The sequence below is a fragment of the Elgaria multicarinata genome, chromosome 3 (genome assembly GCF_023053635.1).
Source record: "Elgaria multicarinata webbii isolate HBS135686 ecotype San Diego chromosome 3, rElgMul1.1.pri, whole genome shotgun sequence".
In the NCBI taxonomy this organism is placed as follows: domain Eukaryota; kingdom Metazoa; phylum Chordata; class Lepidosauria; order Squamata; family Anguidae; genus Elgaria; species Elgaria multicarinata.
Window position 1 is genome coordinate 122,008,917 of NC_086173.1, and position 22,288 is coordinate 122,031,204.

The 22,288-nt window shown below is 42.6% G+C and overlaps 1 protein-coding gene across 1 annotated transcript in view; it reads left to right on the forward strand.

The window, feature by feature from the left end:
- Positions 1 to 22,288, forward strand: part of FGD5 (FYVE, RhoGEF and PH domain containing 5) — a 178,803-nt gene that overhangs the window by 85,427 nt on the left and 71,088 nt on the right. The window contains exons 4-5 of the mRNA XM_063121407.1: positions 18,938 to 18,996; positions 19,114 to 19,144. Coding sequence (XP_062977477.1) covers positions 18,938 to 18,996; positions 19,114 to 19,144 — 90 coding nt within the window. The remainder of the gene's footprint in view (positions 1 to 18,937; positions 18,997 to 19,113; positions 19,145 to 22,288) is intronic.

Genomic DNA, 22,288 nt, shown 5'->3' on the forward strand with positions numbered 1-22,288 from the left:
TAAACACTGATGGGAGGGAGGGAGGGAGAAGAACTGAGTGATTGACAGGCCCAATGAATCATAGGGCACATTTTACCAGGGGGTCTCCAATCACTGAGCTTTGTGGGAGGGATTGTGAGTGCTTGTGAGTTTCATAAAAGAGGTATATATCTTAGCTTCCTCCACTCTGTTAGTTGGTTTCAAAATGATTTCCCCCTAGGCTGAGCTCTCTCTTAGGGCTCCTCTAAACAAGTGATTTTTTGCATGCTAATGATTGGCAACTCACGGAAGATTTTGGTTCCATTACATGACATTGTCAATGACCAGAGTGTCTCCCAGCAGTATCCCCTGAAAATCCTGGTATGAAAAGAACCACTTTTAATTTGGTAACATCTGGGAAAAAGCAGGATCTTCTGCCACTAGATGGTGCTGTCTCAGAGAAGTGAAAGGAGGGGAAGTATTCAGTTCAAAGCACATGGTCACCCCTCTCCACACATGTAATGCAGGCCATAATAATTGTGCCAAAGAACCAAGAAGCGAAAAGCCCTGGGTAAGCAATGTTTCTCCTTAATGTAGATACGCTCTTAGTCTAGAATAGTTTACACCCCCTCCCCTTTCTCCCTAGCACTGGGACTTCCTGTTCTTTGTATTTCAGGGTTTTTTCCTTTAATGTGTGTGTGTCATCATCATCATCATCATCATCATCATCATCCTGTAGTTTTGTTGTCTGCCAATCCTAGTTTCAATTCGCTTCACTTCTTCTGATTCTACTTCAGTTTCTGCTTCCAATTTAAATTCTAATTTCCCCTCTAATTTAAATTCATTGTGCACATGCATACACCTCTATCTGTCAATCTGTTTAGTGTGTACATCTTTTTATTGGGAATTTGAATCCTTCCTTGCCCCTTCCTACAATTTTTAAATTCCATTTCGTCAGTACATCTTTCTTCTAGTGTGCCTGTTTCATCATATCGTACTTGTAAAAATGTTTTTTTAAAAAATGATATGATGAAACAGGCATTCTGTCTTGTGTGTGGTGTGGGTGAGTTGTGTTGTGACCTCTCTCTCTCTCTGTGTGGGGGGGGGCATGTGTGTGTATTAATTTAATACACTTTTCTCCTCTGAAATGGAAGTTTAGCTCTCCTTATCTACCTCAGAAGTCACATTGTACTCTAATTATTTTTGTTTAAAATTGGATCTAGAGGGTCTGCTCATTTGGGTTAATTGTGCATTTGAATCCATTAAAAGAATCCCTAGCAGATGGTGTTGGGCTAGAGAACTCCCAGCTAAGGATGTTGTCATTTTTTTTAACCTTTGTGAAACTCCTCAGAGAAAGGGCTGCTCTTCACACGGCTAGAATTTCCTCTCTATTTTACCTTGCTCAAACTACCTGAGAGGCATTTTGGGGCCATCCTTCACAGGTGTGTCTCTTCTATATGCTTGTTTGGTTGCACACTGTGAAGGTGACTTTGGCTTTTCCAGCTTATTCAACAACACAACACAACAGCAACAAAAAGCTTACTCGAAGAAAATGTCAGCTCAGGGCACAGAAAGACATCCTTTCCTTTCCCCTGAAATCCTCATTAAATTGCAATTGCAGCCTGGGATAAGGAGGTTGCTTTCCTCATCATTTCAAGAACCAAATAACTTACATAGATGTAGTACCAGGGACCAACTATCTCCTCCGACTGTGCTTGTAATCAATGGCACAAAGAAGCTCCAACCCAGCAGCAAATATCTGAGGTCAACTTGGCAAAAAGGGCTGTATGTTCTTGTCCTCCATTGTCCACTTGCTAAGCCAATCTTTTTTTGTGTGGTGCTATGTGTGAGGCCTCTGTTAGTGCCAATAACGGCCTGACTGCTGCTTCTTCCACACTATAATGCTCGGATGTTCTTGTCATGTGGTTTGGTGCTCTTATGTTGATGGTAGCAGGGAATCCTTCCAAAGGTGAGATTAGTTGCCATGGCAACAGGCCAAGGGTGACCATATTTTGGAAACCAAAAAGGAGGACAACATGGTCGCCCTCAAGGGGGCGTGTCCAGTACCCATAACATCTTAATGTTAAAATCACTGAAATAAAGAACAATTGAGAGATTCAATGTATCTGAAATTAACTTCACTCACTCCTATTTTTGTAGGTTTTGCTGTACTTTGAAGCTTTTGCTATACTCTGTGTGTTACATTCTCCCTTTCCCTCAAATATCTTTTCTGACTGTATCTTCACTCATTGCAAGCTGCTGTTGTTGTTAACAGGGTTTGCTACTGGCCCCAGATCTGTTTCAAATTTGGTATGGCTAAAGCTCTGCGTAAAAGCTATCATGGTGCCAACTTTCAGCTCTTTATCTTTAAAAATGACAGTTTAAAAATAATAATTTTAAAACCTCATTTTTTAAAAAAATTCCTAAAAAAATCAATGGATGAACGGATCTGTTTCAAATTGGGTGTGGCTAAAGCTCTACCTAAATCCTATCATGGTACAAAGTTTCATCTCTTTATCTTAAAAAATGACGGAGTTATAAGCATTTTGTTAATTCCCATTAGAGCTGCTCTTTAAAAAAACAATCCAGATTTCCCCTCCCCCCTCCCGGATTTGCCATCAAAAACCCGGACAAATCCGGGCAAATCCGGTCATATGGTCACCCTAAACAGGCCCATGACAAAGAAGCATGTAGGCTGGCTCTAAATTTGGCTTTCAGTTTAGGGTTTGCCAGGTTGCAGCCTGGAGGGGGGGCCTCGCTGGGTGTTAAAGCAGCCACAGCTTCAGTTTCTGATGCTCATTTTCTGGCTAGTTTCTTCTCTGACTGGGATGGCAAGCAGGACTTCAGGTATATGGCACAGCGGGCATGGGAGGAAGCAGAGGGAAATGGCCAAGCTCCATCTCCCTTCAGCAACAGATACAAAAGTAAAGGTGGAATCTACAGGCTCCGGCTTGGTAACACCACTGTATGACTTGACCAATGATGCCTCTCATATAGTACCACAAAAAGGCTAGGAAGTGGGGCTGGACAAGGCAAAACCCCAAGCAGAGGCAGCACCCTTGTGGCAAAAATAAGCATGCACTGACTGGACCTTAGGCTTGTTCTTACTAGGTTGGAAGGCAGAGCTCCATTTGCTACAAAAAAAGGATAACTAGGCCTTGATTCTTGAGAAACCAAGCTAACTTCTTCTACCACAGTCATAAGGGCCAACCTCTGTGTTGAAGCAGCTGTGTTTATTCTGTATGTATCTTCACTGTCAGTGTATAAAGCAGGAGGTACAGAGGGCCTATTTTTTCCAACACAGGTCACGAATGGGTGAGTGGAGCTAAACACGCACACACACACCATACCCCACTGCTTCAGACACTTTTCTCCTCTGAAATGGGGGTTTATTTATTTATTTATTTATTTATTACATTTTTATACCGCCCAATAGCCGAAGCTCTCTGGGCGGTTCACAAAAATTAAAACCACAGTAAAACACCCAACAGGTTAAAACACAATTACGAAATACAGTATAAAAAGCGCAACCAGGATAAAACCACACAGCAAAGTTGATATAAGATTAAAATACAGAGTTAAAACAGTAAAATTTAAATTTAAGTTAAAATTAAGTTAAAATACTGAGTGAATAAAAAGGTCTTCAGCTGGCGACGAAAGCAGTACAGTGTAGGCGCCAGGCGGACCTCTCTGGGGAGCTCATTCCACAACCGGGGTGCCACAGCGGAGAAAGCCCTCCTCCTAGTAGCCACCTGCCTCACTTCCTTTGGCAGGGGCTCACGGAGAAGGGCCCCTGTAGATGATCTTAAGGTCCGGGTAGGTACATATGGGAGGAGGCGTTCCTTCAGATAACCTGGCCCCAAACCGTTTAGGGCTTTAAATGTCAATACCAGCACTTTGAATTGGGCCCAGACCTGGACTGGCAGCCAATGAAGTTGTAAAAGGACTGGCGTAATGTGATCTCGCCGGCCAGTCCCTGTTAATAACCTTGCTGCCCTGTTTTGCACCAGTTGAAGTTTCTGGACCGTTTTCAAAGGCAGCCCCACGTATAACGCATTGCAGTAATCCAAACGAGAGGTTATCAGAGCATGGATGTTTAGCTGTCACCCACACGTGCCTTTCATTTTTTTAAAAAAATAGACCCCATCCCACCTCTCAATTTTATACATGAATGAAGCAGACATGAATAAACAAACATGGCGGCCCTCATTGCATCTAGAAGAAAATAGCTGCATATGTACAAACACACAGCTGAAGATGATACATGGAAAGTAGGAAGATTTCACAGTAAAGATTAAACTGTATTAATGTGATATCAGCAATAATGCTAATGTTTATAAGGTAAAACTCAGGATCCAGATGTTTAAAGGTCATAATAGAAGCAATTAAGTGAGATTTTGGATTTATAGAAAGTCGTTTGCAACTGCAGCATAGTGCTGTCTGCCATTTACTTGATATGCAGAAGAAAAATTTAAAAAGTAACATTCATTATGCTTAACGGCTGCCTAGGGTTTCAGTACAAAAGTTAATGTGATATGTGGAACTAGAAACAGCATAAGTTCTCCCTCATATGTCTACTCAGCTTGATTCTTCTCCAAGGGGAATCCCCATTTATGTGGGAGGAAGGGGAAAATGAGGTACTTGTCTGTGAATCACTGTATGCCTAGTATATAGTGCAGATACACATATGGTTTCATGGGGATAACTATCACTGAAAAGTACAAGCAACATTTTCTCACACCAAGGGACCCTAAGAAAGCACTCTAGGCATTGGAGACCTGCATCTATTGTGCATATTCCATTTAGACTTTATTAATATAATTTACAAGCCCTGTAAATATGATTGTAAAACAGTGTGCTTTGTTAATTCAAGGCCTTCAGCTGCTCAGCATGAACTAAAGACTGTTAAGTCTAATTTCAGGTCAGTGCCTTTCCTGCAGTTTCAAGTCTTCTTGCCTTCTTTTCATCACAAAATAGACCCCTTTAAATCAGATTCACTTGGTGGGGGGACATATTAAAAACATTTGGGGTGCAACGCGTAGGGATAGGACGTGAGTCCAATGGTAGATTATTTATTTTATTATTTAATTTTTATCCCACCATTCCACCAAAAAGTGGTGTGCAAGGCAGTTAGCAATAAAATACAAGATAAAAACAAAATCTTCATTAAGATGTAACATAAAACAAATAAATTAGAAACACCGTTAAAACACACAATAAAAGAAAGAAACTGTGCACATGTATTAGGAGAAATGCACACAAATGTGTGTGTGAATTTTAAAAACAATGTAATTCTCAAAGTTTGGACTAACTGATTTTAAGATTGGGAAAATGAGGAAGTAAGAGAAGCCAAAATTGACAGTTATTGAATGTCATCAGATGAGTGTTTTATTGCACGCTCCTTACTCCCCACTCACGGATGTTCCTGGGTCCTTTTGACGTCAATGGCTGCCTCCCATGCGTCTCCTGCTCCTTCTTGCCTTTTTTCCGTCACAAAATAGACCCCAGTAAATCCGGTGTTTTGTTTTGAAACAAAATGTCCCGCCATTTCCTGCTGTGTGCAAGAAAAGCCTCATGATAAAAACGGCCACTGAATGGGCCGTGGGGGCATTGTTTACTTCCTCTTTGTTCCCCTGTATGAAGAAGGAGGAAGTATTGTGGGACAGAAGGGGGGAAGTGACAGTAAGGAGATGCGATCCTCCTCCCCACCCCACCCCGGGCATCTGAGGGCTCTCTCATCCCTCTCTTTGTAGAACTTTTATAATAAGATCCTGGAAGCTCTAGATTGGCCCAAATCTCAGAACGAATGGGTTTTGTCTGTCTGCAACAAATGTTGGACAACACTTTATCTGCTGTATCGGCTTCAAAATTGGGGAAAGCTTTTAAAATGTAACAACCAAGTGCCAAATATTTTATAAATAAAGCCTGAGACTTCTGTTTCAGAGAGTTTCTGACCGTTGTCCTTCTGGCTAGGAAGAAAACTTTGTACATTTCAGAAAACCAGAATGCATGGGTGTCACCGCAATTTAATAAACATAGGTTCAGAATTTTTCAGACTTGATATTGAGGTCATCATTGGGAATGATACATCACCATTCCCCACCCCAGCGAGATGCCAGAAATGTATGGCAACAATAGAGCAGGGGACAGGGTGGTGAACAATCGCAGCATGCAGAACAGACTTGTCTGCAAATAAAGGAAATAACAGATCAGGCCACAAAGATTTTGCAAAGAGCCAAGCAGCAACAGCCTCACTGTTGCAGCACGTCAAATTGTCTTTGCCGTTCCTTATCTTTCTACTGGGTGGGATTGGTTTCCAGGCTCCATTAATCATTCTGTTTTGCAAACCTTTAACCTTCGTATAATGAAGCAAGTGCACACACTTAAAAAAAAATATCTCTATCATAAGCTATGTTTTGGGGAGTGACTGTTTTGTGTCCCTTTAAGGAAGAGACAAATTTAGACAGCTTTCCTAACCGCCCACCCCCCCGTAGGATGTGCATAATTAAACAAATGCCCCTGAAGATGGTGTAATACACCCCTCCAAGAAAGGGAGCAGGAGACAAAATTTCCAGACTACATAACATTGAGGTTTATTGCACATATGTGTCGCATCACTATAATTCTGATGTTATTTCCCATCCTATACACTAAAAGCAAACTCCTTCTCAGAGTGTTGATGCTTATGTAGCCGAAGTGGCACCATCCACATACAAGAGTGAGATATTGGCAGGCTTGGGAAAATCCAAGGTTTGCAGAAGTACAAAAAGATTTTTAAAAAATCCTTTTAGGAGAAAAAAAAACTTAAGTGGGAAAAAATATCCCCAGAACAGCCCAGTGAGGACTGAGCAGTGACCACAGAACACTGAGGGGGGGAGGTTTGGAAGCTTGGACAGGAAAGGGAGATAGAATGAAATGGTGTATCCTGGAAAAGGGCATGACTGGCTGGCTGGCATCCTGAACAGGAGAACTGCACAGTGCAAAAAATAAAAAATAAAAAAAATTAAGGGTCCGCTTCTCAATACATAAACAGCCAATTTTGTCTGTTCATTTCTGGCTAAAGTCTCTGAAACATTCAGCTAATGTGCACCAAGGAGATGTCATTCAAAAGCTCAGGCGATCACATAAATGAAAAGGTTTGATTTACTAAGCCTTCTTTAAGGGCCTTGAATTACAAATTCCATTCCCTGAGCCTCTAGCTGCCTGGCCCCACAGTACCCACTCCCTCTATGACATAACAACATCTAAGACAGGAGAGGTGAACCTCTGGACTGGGGACCATATCCAGCCCTCCAGGGTTGCCCAAATGGCTATGCCCTCTTCCCTGGCCCCATCACCTTTTCCTCAACTACCAATTATTTGGGGGGTTCCTGGCTTTTGTGCAGTTCTTATGTGCAGTTCTGAAAGGTTGAAATGCCTCTCCTAAGGCTTAGTTACTAGAAGGATGAGCTTTATGCTACAATATGCTGGCATGGTTTGTATTTCGGGCCCTACTCCTTTTTAGGGCTGTGCGTTGATTCGGGAATGAATCCTGAATCCGAATCGAATTGGAGTGATTCAGACCGCCCTAAAACAGATCCGAATCTAATCAGGGGATCCGTGCACAGCCCTACTCCTTTTGCCTTTGGCCCTACCAAAGCTAGCATGGATGGGAGTGGCAAGACCTTTGCCTGCAAAGCTCTGATGTGACATCGGCAGAGGCAGAGCAGGTACAAAGGCCAGAGGTCAGAAAGTGGAGCCCCACTACGACGAAGGAACTTTGATAACACTTATAGCCCATTGTATGGATAGGCTTTGAGTTAGTAATATATATACGAGGAGTGATCCAGTTAGAAGGTTTGTGACATATACATTGTGGTTTGGTACATTGTGTTCTTTAATTGTGAATTGCCCAGAGAGCCTTGGCTGTTGGGCAGTATAAATACGTACCCTATTCCTTCGATTCTAAGACTCACATTTTTCCCCATACATAAACATCTCTAAAAATGGGGTGCGTCTTAGAATCATGGGTGTGTCTTAGGGTTTTTTTTTCCTGTTGGTGGTAGTGAAATTAGTGTGCGTCTTACAATCGATGGCGTCTTACAATCAAAGAAATATGGTAATTAATAAATAATGAATATTGTTGCTCCTAGAAGCAGGCAAGCTGACTGGATGATGAAGTTCCTTCGTCGTAGTGGGTCTCCACTTTCTGACCTCTGGCCTTTGTACCTGCTCTGCCTCTGCCAATGTCACATCAGAGCTTTGCAGGCAAATGATGGAATTGATTATCTGTTTGGGTGTGTAGACACAAAAGTTATTGGTTTTAGGTTTGTCAGTATTACATTCCCTCGCTTATAAAAATAAAACCATAAACTTTGGGAAATGTTATCATCTTATACCATTGGCTTCATGCCTCATCTCACAACATGAATTAATAGCATTTTTGTTTATGTAGAGTAAGGTGGCAACCTCTCTTTGTAAAAGAAGATCGGCTTCTAATAATTATCTCATCCAGTGACCTCTAAAGCACTCAGGGTCAGAAGAGGCTTTGAAGGTACTGTGGGAGTAGAGTCACTATTGCCTTCAAGTCTATGTATCACTCAGAGACTAGGCTTAATATCTAGTGCTTGGATCAGTTGTCTAAGAGCTTTGCTAGACGTGCCGGCTTACGCCGGCAGGGAGGCAGGGCTGAGGCGCGCTACCGTTAGTGCGCCTCCCCCACACTTCCAGACGGCGGAGCCGCAGGGAGGACGGAAGCCCTGCGGCGTCCGCCATTTTTTTGTTTGTTTGTTTAAAGGGGCCGCGGGTGGCCCGAAGACACCGGGAAGGTAAGGTTTTTTTTAAAAAAAACCGGGGGGGGGGGGTAGGATGGCAGGGGGGGGTGGCAAGGGGGGGCGGGTGACAGAGGGAGCGCCGCGCGCCGCCGCCCTTGCCACCCACCCTGCCATCCTTCCCCCTCCCCACTCTTTCCCCCCCCCCCGTCCCCAGGCCGATGGGCACAGTGCTTATACGAGCACTGTGCCAGGCCGGTTCGCAGCTTTTTTCGGCTCCTCGCGAGTAAGCGAGGACCCGCGAAAAGCTGCGGAAGTCTCCACACTTCCCCCAGCCCCGCCCTGAGGCCGTAGCTGGGGAAAAAGCGCGCCATAAGCGACTTAGCTTATGGCGCGCTAGACCAGGCCTCACTGCGGCCTGCCGCCGGATTCCCCTGTGCGTCATCTGGACGCACAGCAGGGAAACCGGGTTGGAAGGCGCGCTAAGGCCTGGTCTAGCAACGCCCTTAGATTCTGAGGCAAAAAACTTCACCCAAAAGTATTATTTGCAGACATTTGCCCAGCCTTTGTTTTAAATCCAACAATAATGGAGAGTTCACAGACTGTCAGTGCAATTTGCCCATATAAACATTTGGAAGAGCTTTCTAAAATTTAGCCAAAGACAGGTCCTAGTTTTGATTGCAGGGTTAAACTATTTTTTTCTGCATTCTCTTTGTAAAATTATTATTTCTTGATTCCCAGTGAATGATAATGTGTCCAGTCATTAATCTTCTTGTGTTTCCTTATGCATATGCCGGGCCTATAAAATCAGAGAAGCAAGTAGAACAGTGTGGGCTAAAGTATCCAGCTATTTCAAAAGTGTAAGCAACCTCACTTGTGCGTAAGAAGCGCAAGCAATCTCGCTACAGGGGGGATGCCATAGCTTAGTGCTAGAGCACATCATTTGTTTGCTGAAGGTCCTGGGTTCAAATCCCCGGTCTCTTCAGGTAAATTATCATGTAGCAGCTGATGGGAAAGAGCTTTGCCTGAGACTCTAGAGAGATGCTGCCAGCCATAGTAGACAGCACTCGCCTCAGTGGGACAAGGCAATGTCAATGCCTCCCCTCTTCCTCTGTGAGTCAACCTTTTCACTGCTATTGTCACTAGCTGCTATTGTTCCTTATCCTCTTTCTCATGATTGCTACCACTTGCTTGCTTGACAGGCAGAAATTTTTAAAAAACCCAACAAAAATAGGATGGCACCAATAACGGGGGGGGGGGGGGAGATGGAGGAACTCCAGATACCAAAAGAAGATTTATTTGTAGTCTCAACGCGTGTCAGAATTCCTTCCTCAGGGGCAGGTTTTCAATAACGATTCACCAGTGCATAGGACACTCCAGCGACTCCGATGTGTCCTTTGCATTGGTTGATCATTGGCATCTGGAATTCCTCACTTTTTTTTCTTGACAGGCAGAGAGCCAGAGTAAGGAGGCAGTGGCATCTTCTGTTCCTCCTATTCACCCGCTCGGTTGACTGGACCAGAGCAAGAGTCTGGCGAATTGGCAGGTTCCATTGGTGAAGAGGGGGAGTAACTCCAGAGGGTTCTTGTCAATGGGTCCAACCAAGCCTACCCTTGACACTGGCCCTGACTAATCTAGATGGACAAACAATCTGACCTGTATGTTCCTATCAAGTCATCAAGCAGCTAAAAATAATAGTCGCCTCAGACGTTGCTTGCTACCTGGAAATAGACTGTCATGAAGGAAAACAGGAAGCTGTGTCATTAATGAGCTAAGACTCCCTCTCTCAAGAATGATAGAATGATGTAATCAATAAAAGTGCATGTACCCAAACCATAAACGTGTTAGCAGCTCATGAAATAAAAGGCACTTGCAAACCATTAGCCATCTCCTGAAACACATTGGTCTTGCAAACGCTGCACATCAGACACAAGCCTGCATTTCATCATTATTCATCCTGTTGCTCAGCCCTTTGGCAGGCGGGGTACAATATCAATAAGATACGTATATTTCACATACAGTGGCAGTTTGCTATTTTAGCCATGTTGTCTATGCCTTTTCCTGTCTTATCTGTTCGGTGCCACCTGAGCACACAGAGATGAAGACAAAGGAAGGGAAAAACAGCCATGAGAAGAATGTCATGAGAGAACTTTGTAGATTTACTCAGTGCTAGCAATTGCTGGCATGTAATCTCCACCCCTTTCAGTCTGATGCTAAGCACAGGCAGATTGTTTTTCTCATGTGGCATTTGCTTCTGATCCTAACTAAATACAAACAGGATTAGGAGAGGGACAAGAGAAGAGATTTGTTCACAGGCACACCATAAAAGTGCTCACATGTATGGAATGTGGGATGTTTGTAACTCTAATTCCACAATATCTCTGCAGGTTCATAGTAATTCTGTTATGCACTTAGGGCTCTTCCATGTGAGGAGGAACTCTTCTTGGGCCAAGATCCCCTCTCGGATGGATTAGCTTCATGTGGCCAACAACGAGTGTGTGGCTGGCAGCTAGTGATTGCAGCCCTACAACCCACCCACCCATGCATCCTTTTAATTTGACAATTACTGCATGTGGGTCTTAAGGCTGCTGTACCATTTGGGCTTGCCCCCAAATGCTTCACTTATCTGTGTCATTCTCCCCTATGAAATCAACACACTCATAAAATTTAGTAAAATCTTAATTTGAATTCTCTAGTATCATTTCAGCTGTCTTTAAATGTGGTGAAAGTTACCTTAATTGGTGAAAAGGGCATCTTTATGCATTGGTAACCACCTACTAAACAACAACTGGATAATCACATACTATGGTTTACATAGAGTTACTGCTGCTGACTCTTGGGTGCTATGGTGCATGCATAATAGTTTGTTATCGCCTTAAACATGGTTTCATTGTCGGTTAGCATTAGTTTTCACTATAGAAAAGTCCAGCATTATTGTTAAATACTGTACTTTGCACACCAAAGATTTGTTGAACTAGTAAAATGAGTTTAGAAGGACCATAAAGATTCCATGTTCAACAAGAATCAGTGTAGTTGCCTGTTTTTCCTGGTCATCCACTCATAATAGATCTCATTATCAGGTACAAAGTCTAGCTTGCTATTCTAGAATAGGAAAGTCCTACAATGTTCAGCTTGCCCCAGGACTGTCTAAACATGCATAGGATTGCACCTTCAGAGACATAAAAAGAACTTTACAAATCATGAGTTAAAGTGAGAAAGGTTAACAGAAAATAATAATGAATCAATCAGGTTTTCATGTCAAATGTAACCCAAGAAAGCCGGAGCAACTGCAGGCACTCTTGGAGAATACTGTTTATCTAGATCCATTCCAGTCTGGGTTCCGATCTGGTTACAGGACTGAATCAGCCTTGGTCGCCCAGATGGATGACCTTTATAGAGAGAGGGACAGGGGGAATGCAACCCTGTTAATCCTGCTTGATCTCTCGGCGGCTTTTGATACCATCGACCATGGTATCCTCCTGGATCGACACCATGGGATTGGCATCGGAGGCACTGTGTTACAGTGGTTCCGGTCCTACCTACGGAGTCGTTTTCAGAGTAGCATTGGGCCTCTTGGCAATTGAGCCTCTTGGCAATTGAGCTATGGAGTGCCGCAGGGCACCATCTTGTCCCCAGTGTTATTTAACATCTATATGAAGCCGTTGGGAGCGGTCATTAGGGGATTTGGAGCTAAATGCCATCAATACGCAGATGACACGCAGCTCTATCTCCCTGTGACAACTGAATCAGGTGAGGCTGTGCGGGTCCTGGACTAGTGCCTAGACTCAGTAATGGGCTGGATGAGGGCCAATAAACTGAGACTGAATCCTGGCAAGACGGAAGCCCTGTGGGTGAGTGGTTTCCGAGTCTGGGAGACAGGCTCATTGCCTGTTCTGGATGGGGTTGCACTGCCTCTGAAAGAACAGGTTCATAGTTTGGGGGTACTCTTAGACCCATTTCTGTCGTAGCCGCCACGGCTCGGAGTGCCTTTTACCATCTTCGGTTGGTTCGCCAACTACGGCCTCTCTTGGACAGGGATAGCTTGACCACGGTGGTACAGGCATTGGTAACCTCAAGATTGGATTACTGCAACGCGCTCTATGTGGGGCTGCCCTTGAAGCTGCTCCGGAAGCTGGAGCTAGTGCAGAATGCTGCAGCTCGGCTGTTGTCTGGAGCTGCCCCTTTCCAGCATATAACTCCTCTGCTGAGGGAACTGCACTGGCTGCCTATTAGCTACCGGGCCAGGTTTAAGGTTCTTGTACTTGTGTACAAAGCCCTAAACAACTTGGGACCAGGATACCTGAGAGAGCGCCTTCTCCCTTACCAACCTGCCCAGTCACTGAGGTCATCCGAGGGCCTGCTCCTGGTGGTTCCACCTAGATCCATCCTCTGATTGGAATCCACCAGGGGAAGAGCCTTCAGCGTGGCGGCGCCCCTCCTGTGGAATTCCTTGACTCTGGAGGTCAGGCAGGCTCTGACCTTGTACTCCTTTCGGCGCCTCCTGAAAACATCTTTATTCCAAGAAGCCTTTCCTTAACATGCAGCCTTGGATTTCTTTTTTTTTCTTTTTTTTTTTGCTTCTTTTAAATTTTGTTTTAACTGTTTTATTCTGTTTTTATTTTCATTTTTACCTTGTACACCACTCTGAAATTTTTCAATGGGGAGTGGTATATAAATATTCTAAATAAATAAATAAATAAATAAATATAGAACACCAGGTGTATTGAGCATAACTTGACTGATAAGTAAAAAAGCCTTCATTGAGAATTTTCTTTTTTCAGTAAACCATACAGTTGCAAAGTCAGCTTGGTACGTGGAGTCAATAATACTCCCCAATGTAAAGGATATAACAGCTACAAGAATAGTGTATGGGAACTAATAACCCCACAATTTTTTTAACATGAGACAACATATTGTGCCTTTAACATACATAGGTTTGAATCCAATGGTGCCCTTTTGTCAGCAGAACAGAAACCACTGGTGGAAGGAATTTTCACTCTCCCCTGTAGCCTCTTGTGCAACCCCCCCCAATCTACTCTGGAGGGTTGGGGAACCCTCTGTAGCTGATTTAGGGTGTGTGGAAGAGGCTACAGGGGGGCAGAAATGACAGGGAAGTCCTGTTGCGCTCTCCTGATGTTGGATTTAAGCCATATAAAAGAAGTAACACTTAAATAAGTATAACAGTGCATAATCAGGAGTTGTGAATTATCAAATTTCAGAGAACTTGCAACTTTAGGACATGCTACATGAGCAGCCTAAGCACAATTACGACATTTCACTAGTGCATGAGTTGAACAGACAAAACAGTTATATGAAAGAGTTCTGAGACCAGTTCTGAGACCAGCTTCCATAGAGCATCTTCACACCCGGGGGGGTGGGGGAAGGGATCTTGTTTCCTTACTGTCGCTTCTCCACTCCCGCTTTTGTCCCTCATTACTTCTGCTTTCTGCCCAGAGGGGAAAGAGGGAAACAAAGTGAACATGGCCCGTTCAAGTGCTATTTGCATCATGCTGTTTTTCCTGCACAGAGGAGGAGATTGCAGCAGATTCGGTTTTTGTTTTTGTTTTTAAAGAAGTCTGATTAAAAGGGTCTATTTTGCGACGGAAAAATGAGCAGAAGGAGCGGGAGGCAGATGATGTCATCTGAAGGACACGTGCACATCCGTAAGTGGGTGTGCAATAAAACATTTGTCTGATGAACCTCTCAATGTGCCAGCCTGAGGCAAAACAGCAAATGCCCCCTCTCCCATGTCAAATTATGCACAGTACCCAAGGCAGGCCAAATTATTTTTGCACCTAAGGCAGCAATTCTAACAAGTACCTCTTCCTGAGAGTAAAAATACAAGAATAATAAATTAAATAACAATTTGATGCCCTTTCATAACACCCACATTCAGAAGCCTGAAGCAGCCATCTCACTCTGTCTAATGGTAGTGTCAGCCCAGCGAGTGTTGTTGTTGTTGTTGTTGTTGTTGTTTACATGTCTACACCGCCCCAATAACAAAAGCTGTCTGGATGGTTTACAAAAGATTAAAATATAAAATATAATATAAACTATTTACATACAAAACTAGGGTGACCATATTTGGGAAACCGAAAAAGAGGACACCTTGTGTGTGGGGGGGGGGAAGCAGCTTTCTGAGTCCTGCAGAAAGTATGTTATTCCCCCGCCACCTTAAAGAACCCGATTGGAGTGGAGGAGGGGAAAGGATTTCATTCTGCACCACCACCATCCACTCCAATTGGGGCCTTTTCTATAATGTCCACGAATGACCCACTTTCCCCTTTAAGACCTCAATTGGAGCTCGGGGTGGGGGGAATGATGTACCTCAAGAAAGCATGTCACTCCCTCCTGCCATGCTAATGGCAGCCTTAAAGGGGAAGGTGTGTCATCCCAGGACATTATTGAAAATTATAGAAAATCCCCCCTGACACCATGGAAAGAACAAAAACCAGGACAAATCCGGGGAAATCCTGACAGTTGGTCACCCTATACAAAACAATTTAAAATACTCAGCAATAAAAATCCCGTAAGTGTTACCTTGAAGTGAAAGGATGACAATGTTGGTGCCAGGAGTGCCTTCCACAATCAGGGGGGCACCACTGAGAAAGCCTTCTCACTTGCTGCCCACTTCCAGAGGTACCTCAGATGACGATCATAGTGTGCAGGTAGATTCGTACTGGGAAAGGTGTTCCCTCAGGAATTTCAGATTCAAGACATGTAAGGCATTATAGGTCTAAACCAAACCAGTACCTTGAATTGTGCTCAGAAACATAAAGGCAACTAGTGCAAGCAGGCCAGAATTGGTTCTTACAGTCAATTTGGCTGCTGCATTTTGCACAAGCTTCAACTTCCAAACTGACTTACGTAGCCCCACGTAGAGTACATTGCAGTAATCTAACTTGGAAGTTTTCAGAGCATAGACTACTGAGACCATGTTATCACTGACAAGATAGGGGCATAGCTGAGTCACCAACGGAAGCAGGTAGAAGGCTCTCCATGCAACCGAGGCCATTTACTATACGAGATCTAGACATGGTTGTGTGTGTTTTTACGATCGTGTTTTGCTGTGATCATTTCCCCAGCACTCAAACAGTAATATTTTTTACAGAGATAATACTGTTTTCCCCCAGCTAGTGTGTAAAGTTGTGATTCTTAGTAAGGTATGAAATGTGATCGTACAATTGTCATAGACACCTTTTATCCCTGTAGTGCTCAAATATATATTCCAACATGACTCCCACCATCAAGTTTTTTGTGGCCCTTAGGGAGTATTACTACAATGATGTAAAGGTTTTGATTTGTAGAATTCTTTTTTAGCTGGTTTTAGTTATGTGTGCTTTTTCATGTGCCTCTGGTTTTACGTTCCATAAAGTTATTTCTCACAAATATAAGCAGCCAGGTCTGGATGTTACAATTACTTTATTTTTGCAGAGCTGGAGACAGAAAATAAGTTCTTGAGTTATCTGATAGCTTTTGTGTCAGTGTAGTACTTTCCATGGTTTGTTACGGTCAGGTGTTGTTCAGTTTTCTAAAATGGAAGACTGGCGCCCAAGGATATAGATCAGTAGATTGTCAATTTGCAGCTTTAAAAAATCATTATATTGAACATCAATATTGCAACTTACATTAACCAGATGATTTGTTTTGTTTAATTTATTCAACAGTGTTTGTGATTTCACCAATGATGAGTAATAATTTCTCTCATGCCAACAGTAGCCCCATTTTCTTTAACAAGTTTTGAGAACATTTTATTTTTGTCTGAGCACAACAACTCCCCCTCCTTCTCTTCCTTTTTAACAAAACCAACTTTTTCTAAAAATGTAACTAACATAAAGAAGTCTACCTGCCTCCTCCAAGCTGGCTTCAACATCAGCTAATATGAAACACTCATTCCAGCAGGAAATTCCAGAAAGGGGGGGGGGCAGATTCTATTTTGCTACTTCAAGCTCCTTCTCAGACCTTAAGAATTGATCAGGGGAGGGGTGTGTTAGCCTTTTTCACTTTTTGCTTTAGGTGCAGCAACATCTGTGGGCAGTGAATGCCACCACCTCCCAACGTCCCACGTTTTGAGCCTTTTCCTTTTTTAAACAATTTTTCCCCCAGTGCTAAAATTCGCATCTCCTCTGAACTTTAAAATAGAATGGCAGTGCTGCTATCCTTTGCAGTAGAACTACTTCCCTGTCCATTACATGAGGGTGGGATAAATTGCATTAGTGGCATTGGACAAGGCTAGCACTAAAGATAAAAGTATTTTTATTTTTTAAAAAAAAGTCATCTGGAAAGGCCCTTAGATTCTGAAGAAGATAAAGCTATTAAAAGCAATGGGGGCTTGACTAGGCAAGGAGCCAGAACTTTCTGTCAGATCCATTGCTTCCCTCACCAAAGTTCAGACTTAACAGCGGGGACTGGAGCCTCTGCTGCTACTGGGAAACAGTCTGGAAAGGAAGCATACAAAGCACACACTCACTGGATGGATAAAGAATCACCAGCAAAGATCACTAAAATGAAGTGGCAGATCTTCATATTTTTAACCTCCACTTGGGGTTCGGCGTTAAGAACCTGAGAGTTGAAGGATCTGCGCTCCCTACATCTCTCTGTTCCCAGAAGTCTGTCTCCGCACGCTGTCGTCAATCTCGGAGTTCATTTCCTGGTTAAACAAACAGCAATTAAACAACACAAGACGGGGCAACGCCTAGAGAGAGACACTGTCTCACAAACTCGCCCTAGACAGGCCATGTGACACCGGGGGTCCCAGTGTTTTGACTTTTGCCTCAAGACAAATTAATCACGAACAGAATTATCGACTGTGACAAACTGTATACAAGAAGGGAGAGTGAGCCTTGGTCAGTGGTGAAATATGCGCTGCTCCTTGGCAGATCTGAACCAAGCCCATCAACAGAGGACGTGCAGAGTGGCCAGTCTTGTTGCGCCTTACATTTCATGGTCTTCTGGCACCACTCCTTATGAACTTCCTGCTGCTTTTACATGTACCCATGTATATGTGTGTTTTCTCTCTCTGGCCTTAGCTAGACCTGAAGTTTATCCTGGGATTGTAAATGACACACAAGATTTCCCGGGAGCAGGCAGGGACGACCCCAGGACGATCCCAGGATAAACCTTAGGTCTAGCTAAGGCCTCTGTCTCTGTAATATATAGTATCCAAAGTTAAGTCCAACTCATTTCAATGGGGCTACACTAAATAGGACTAACCTTGGATAGTGTGTGTGTGTGTGTTTGTTCTAGCTTATGAAGACCTGTGCCATAGTAACATTTGGGGCTTTTTAAGGTGTCACTGGACTCTGTTCATTTCCTATTTAATGTGTGACGGCTTGCTGCTTGGATGGCATTGCCACTGTTTTATTATCTATGGTCTTGGGAAAAGTTATGTCCCATAACAGATCACAAAACCAAGAAATGCAATGGCTAAACTAAACTACATTTTCTTGATGCAGCTCTTTAACTAATAGCTGTGATATGATAAATGTCAAAAACATAGAGAATGCTGACATTTCATAGTAATTTGTCAGATTTTAAGAGGTTGACTCCCCCTGTCTTCCAGCACTATGTCCCTTTTCCTGTCCTTATTTTTGCTTTTTACAGATGCCTTGTTAAAATGTTTTAGTGTGAGTTGCTAGCACTGCCATTCTTTAGGGCTCTGCTACCTGCCCTGGGTCTTTAGAAGCTAAATATGTGAGTGGTCGAATGGATACATCTTTGCTTTAGTGCACAGCCATATAAAAGCATGTACATGAACTGACATACACTGCCATTTCATACACTGTTGCTGCTGCTGAGGTATATTTTGAACTGTTGATAACCTATTTTAGAACGGTTACAATTTTTATGTGTACAGACTACAGAGGGCTGAGCAGAACTTTCAGCAATGTTTAGTAGCGGGGGTGAGAAGAGACCAACAGTCCTCCTTATGAGAATTGGGATGTTACCATCAAATAGTAACACCAACCGAATGCCTACGTTTCATCCTCACTTCCATTATTTCGTCATCAAATGCCACAATAAAAAATGACATTTACCATGGCTGGTTTGGAATGGTCTAAAACAAGCCTCGTACCACATTCCAGACATTTATAAGTAAATTACAAGACCAATCAAGAGTTATGGTATAGCAAGGGGGGGTTCTAGGCTACAAGATCCAAACAGCTACAAGACCAGGAAGTTGTTGAATATTTTTCAGCTTTTGTTTTGTTTTGTTTTGTTTTGAACAGAAAGAAGGACACTCCAGAGCCCACCTCATCGCCCAGGAGCTTGTGTCTTCAGAAAAAGTGTGAGTCCAACAGCCAAAGCATGTGTTTTGCTGTTCTCTTGCAGTGGCACATTCCACATTGATTCATTCAGCTGTAGCTGGTTGGCAATTTAATAAAACGGTGTCTCTTTTTCACAGGTATGTGGAGATGCTCCGGCTGCTACATATGGTAAGTAAATCATTTTAATTGCTGAAACCTAATTGCCCTCTTACTTAGCTATAATTTAGGAGACAGAAAGGGCACTGAAGAGGCTGAGGTGAACTCTATTAGGAGTGGCTTGTCATGCATAAATGCTCACTGAGCTGTTGCAAAGAAAGCTGTCTTATGATAAAAACTATCTTCCTCTGTATGTGCCAGAAGTCTGGAGCAAATCATCGGTGGGAATGCACCGTTGGCCACACAGCTTGCGAGGGGAATTTGTCTAAGGCAGACACCTCCAACCTGGCACCCTCCAGATGTGTTGGCTGTGAATACTGGGAGTTGTAGTTCAACAATCTCAAGTCTGCCAGCTTGAGGAAGGCTGGTCTAAAGAAAATAATTTTCTTGTAGGCTCTTTCATGGATAGAGGAGAAAGAAATTCAGAGGGTGACTACCACTGAGTGGTGACTGCCACTGATTCAGACAGATAAGGTTGGAGAGAGTGATATCACTGAATGTTGGCTGTATGAATAGTTGATGTCCATTATAATTTTTGATGGGAACAATGAATATTTCTATAGAGTTGCATTTTTAGGCATGGGATGGCTTCTGCAAATCATCGCCTGTCTCAGTGCAAACAAATATTTTGCATGGTTGAGTTATCAACTTGACTGACTTCCGACACTATCAACTCCCACTTGGATCCTGGAGCTTTGCAGTTCACACAAGTCTGTGAGTGGAGCCAAAAGCATCTATCATTCCTTCATATAAGATATTTTCTCATTTTTTGCAGCAATCAGAATAACTTGTGTGCAGAGAAGCAAAACAAACATCATTAACTGATAAACCAATTAATATACTGCTTAAGGATATAGCCCTAAACAGACTTATTAGGGAGTAAATCTATTGAATTCAATGGACTTTCTTCTGAGTAAACATGCTCAGGCTTGCACTATGTGTAAACAGCACATAGTTCTCACTGGATATGGTTTGCTGAAGATATTTAATGAAGATTGGTGGAGACAACAGTGCTCTTGACTAAAAGCAATAACTTATTATTAGGAAAATAATCAAAACTATGTTCCCTGACACAATCAGATGGGGATGAACTGTTGTCATGACTTCTGTGATGGGAGTTTCTCTGTGAGGTTGCCCTAAAGTATCAGTATTTGGAACCTATTAGCTAGGGAGTGGGCTGGTGCTCACCCCTTGTGTCCTGAACAGCATCACCCCATTATCTTACCACTTGTTTTACACAACAATCCTCACTAGTTGAAGTGTGAATACTTCTGGTGAAAAGTTTGCTTACTTCCTTCACTTCTGCCTTATCTAATACAATAGTTTTCCCAAGAATCCCTATGTGTTATGGGGCTGATCAAATGTCATCTCTCTCAAAAGGGAGGAAATAAGGGGTTGATTGGAAGTTAGTTCATGTCACTCCTTATCAGGGAAGTTAGTAGTAGAAGCATAGAATCATAGAACAATAGAGTTGGAAGGGGCCTATAAGGCCATTGAGTCCAACCCCCTGGTCATGTCTCTCATTTTTCTTAGTAATTATATACTTCTTACAAACTTCACTAATGTGATAAAGGGACACCACTGCTGAAAGGTTTCATGCCTCTCCTGACAAGTCTGCCAAATTCGCATGTCCCCCAAACCTACACAGACTATGAACTAGCCAAGTGAATGGATAGCTCAAACTGTTGATTGAGCACTTGCAGTGATGGCTTGCTATTGTGCAAATGACCAGGCAGTTGTAAACTTGGTAGGTTCACCTCACGGCGTAGCCTCGTGTCCCACTCCTATCTTCTATTGAAACGCATTTGTCCTTTCCATGATATAGACACAAATGTCAACAAAAAGTATGATTAGCTTTCAGAGGAGAGGAAAATGGCATTAGACCATGGCAGACTGTTAGCCTCAGGGTGAAAGTTACATTTCTCCTAAAGGTAGTGACCAGGTAACATCCACAACAGTGCCATGGTATCGTGTAATGGCAATTCCAAGAGAAACTTCCAACTTCTTAGATGAGTCTTAATATGCATCTTGGTTCCAGAGAATTAGATGGTGAAGTCAAAGGATTATGCTCTCCTCATTCAGCACCCCCTTTTTTTCCTATGAAAATTCCCATTGGATGTGAACAGAAAATGTTCCCCCCACTCTCCTGACCTTTACCTGCCTTCAGTCCGTCCGTGTATCCGTGTTTTATGCCTAATTGCCTAAGCTTAGAAAATGCATTTGCAAATGCATTTGCAAAGTAACACTCCTACAAGGAAGTGTGGATTGCTTTCCAGCTGGAAGAAAACCTAGGTGACTGGTAAATCTGCAATGAGAAGAGTGACACCATCCTGTAAAGAATTGGCTAATTATAGGAAAGTTCAGCTTGCACAGCCCTCTAACTGCTATAGTGCTAAAGACTTGGCTAGAAAATAGAAGTGGATAAAAATGAAATGTGTGGCTCTTTATCTAATCTCCAAAATGCTAACATTTCTGTGATTTCCCATAGGCAAATAAGTATCGCTTACTCTTAATATAGCTAATGTGTACTGAAGAAGCTGATTTTGTGGTGATTGGGTTTTATTGTTTATCTTTTCTTTTCTTTTTCTATTTTGGCCAAAATCAACATTTTTAATTTTTTTGTCTTTATTGAACTTAAATCTGCTTTCTTTCTTTTTTCTTCATGTTGTGAATTTAAAGCAGCTTATGTAATAAAAAATCTTACAATACATAAAAACATGTCCAATATAGTATTACAAAACAACAACAACCCAGTAAAACAACATCAGTCACTGATGTAACACGATTGTCTTTATTAAAAGACAAAAAGGAAATTAGTTTATGTTCATGATTATTTAAATACACAGAATGGCCAGTAAATACCATTGCAGTAGGGAAAGGATATCGGTGATGGCTGCACAGAGCTGTTGAGTTCTTGATAGTAGTTTGTTACACGTGGAGTAATTGAGCAGGGTGCTTTGCGTCAAGCACAAAACAATTTGCAAGATGATCTTTAGTGGGTATTGCCATTCTAATCATCTGTTTCATGTGCATATTCACTGGTATTCCTCTGCTTCCTTACTTCCACCTGAATGTGTTCAACTGGTAAGAATTCCTGCCATGTGTTTAAAACATTATTATAATTATTGCCATAGCTGTTGATGTAGATAGATGGAT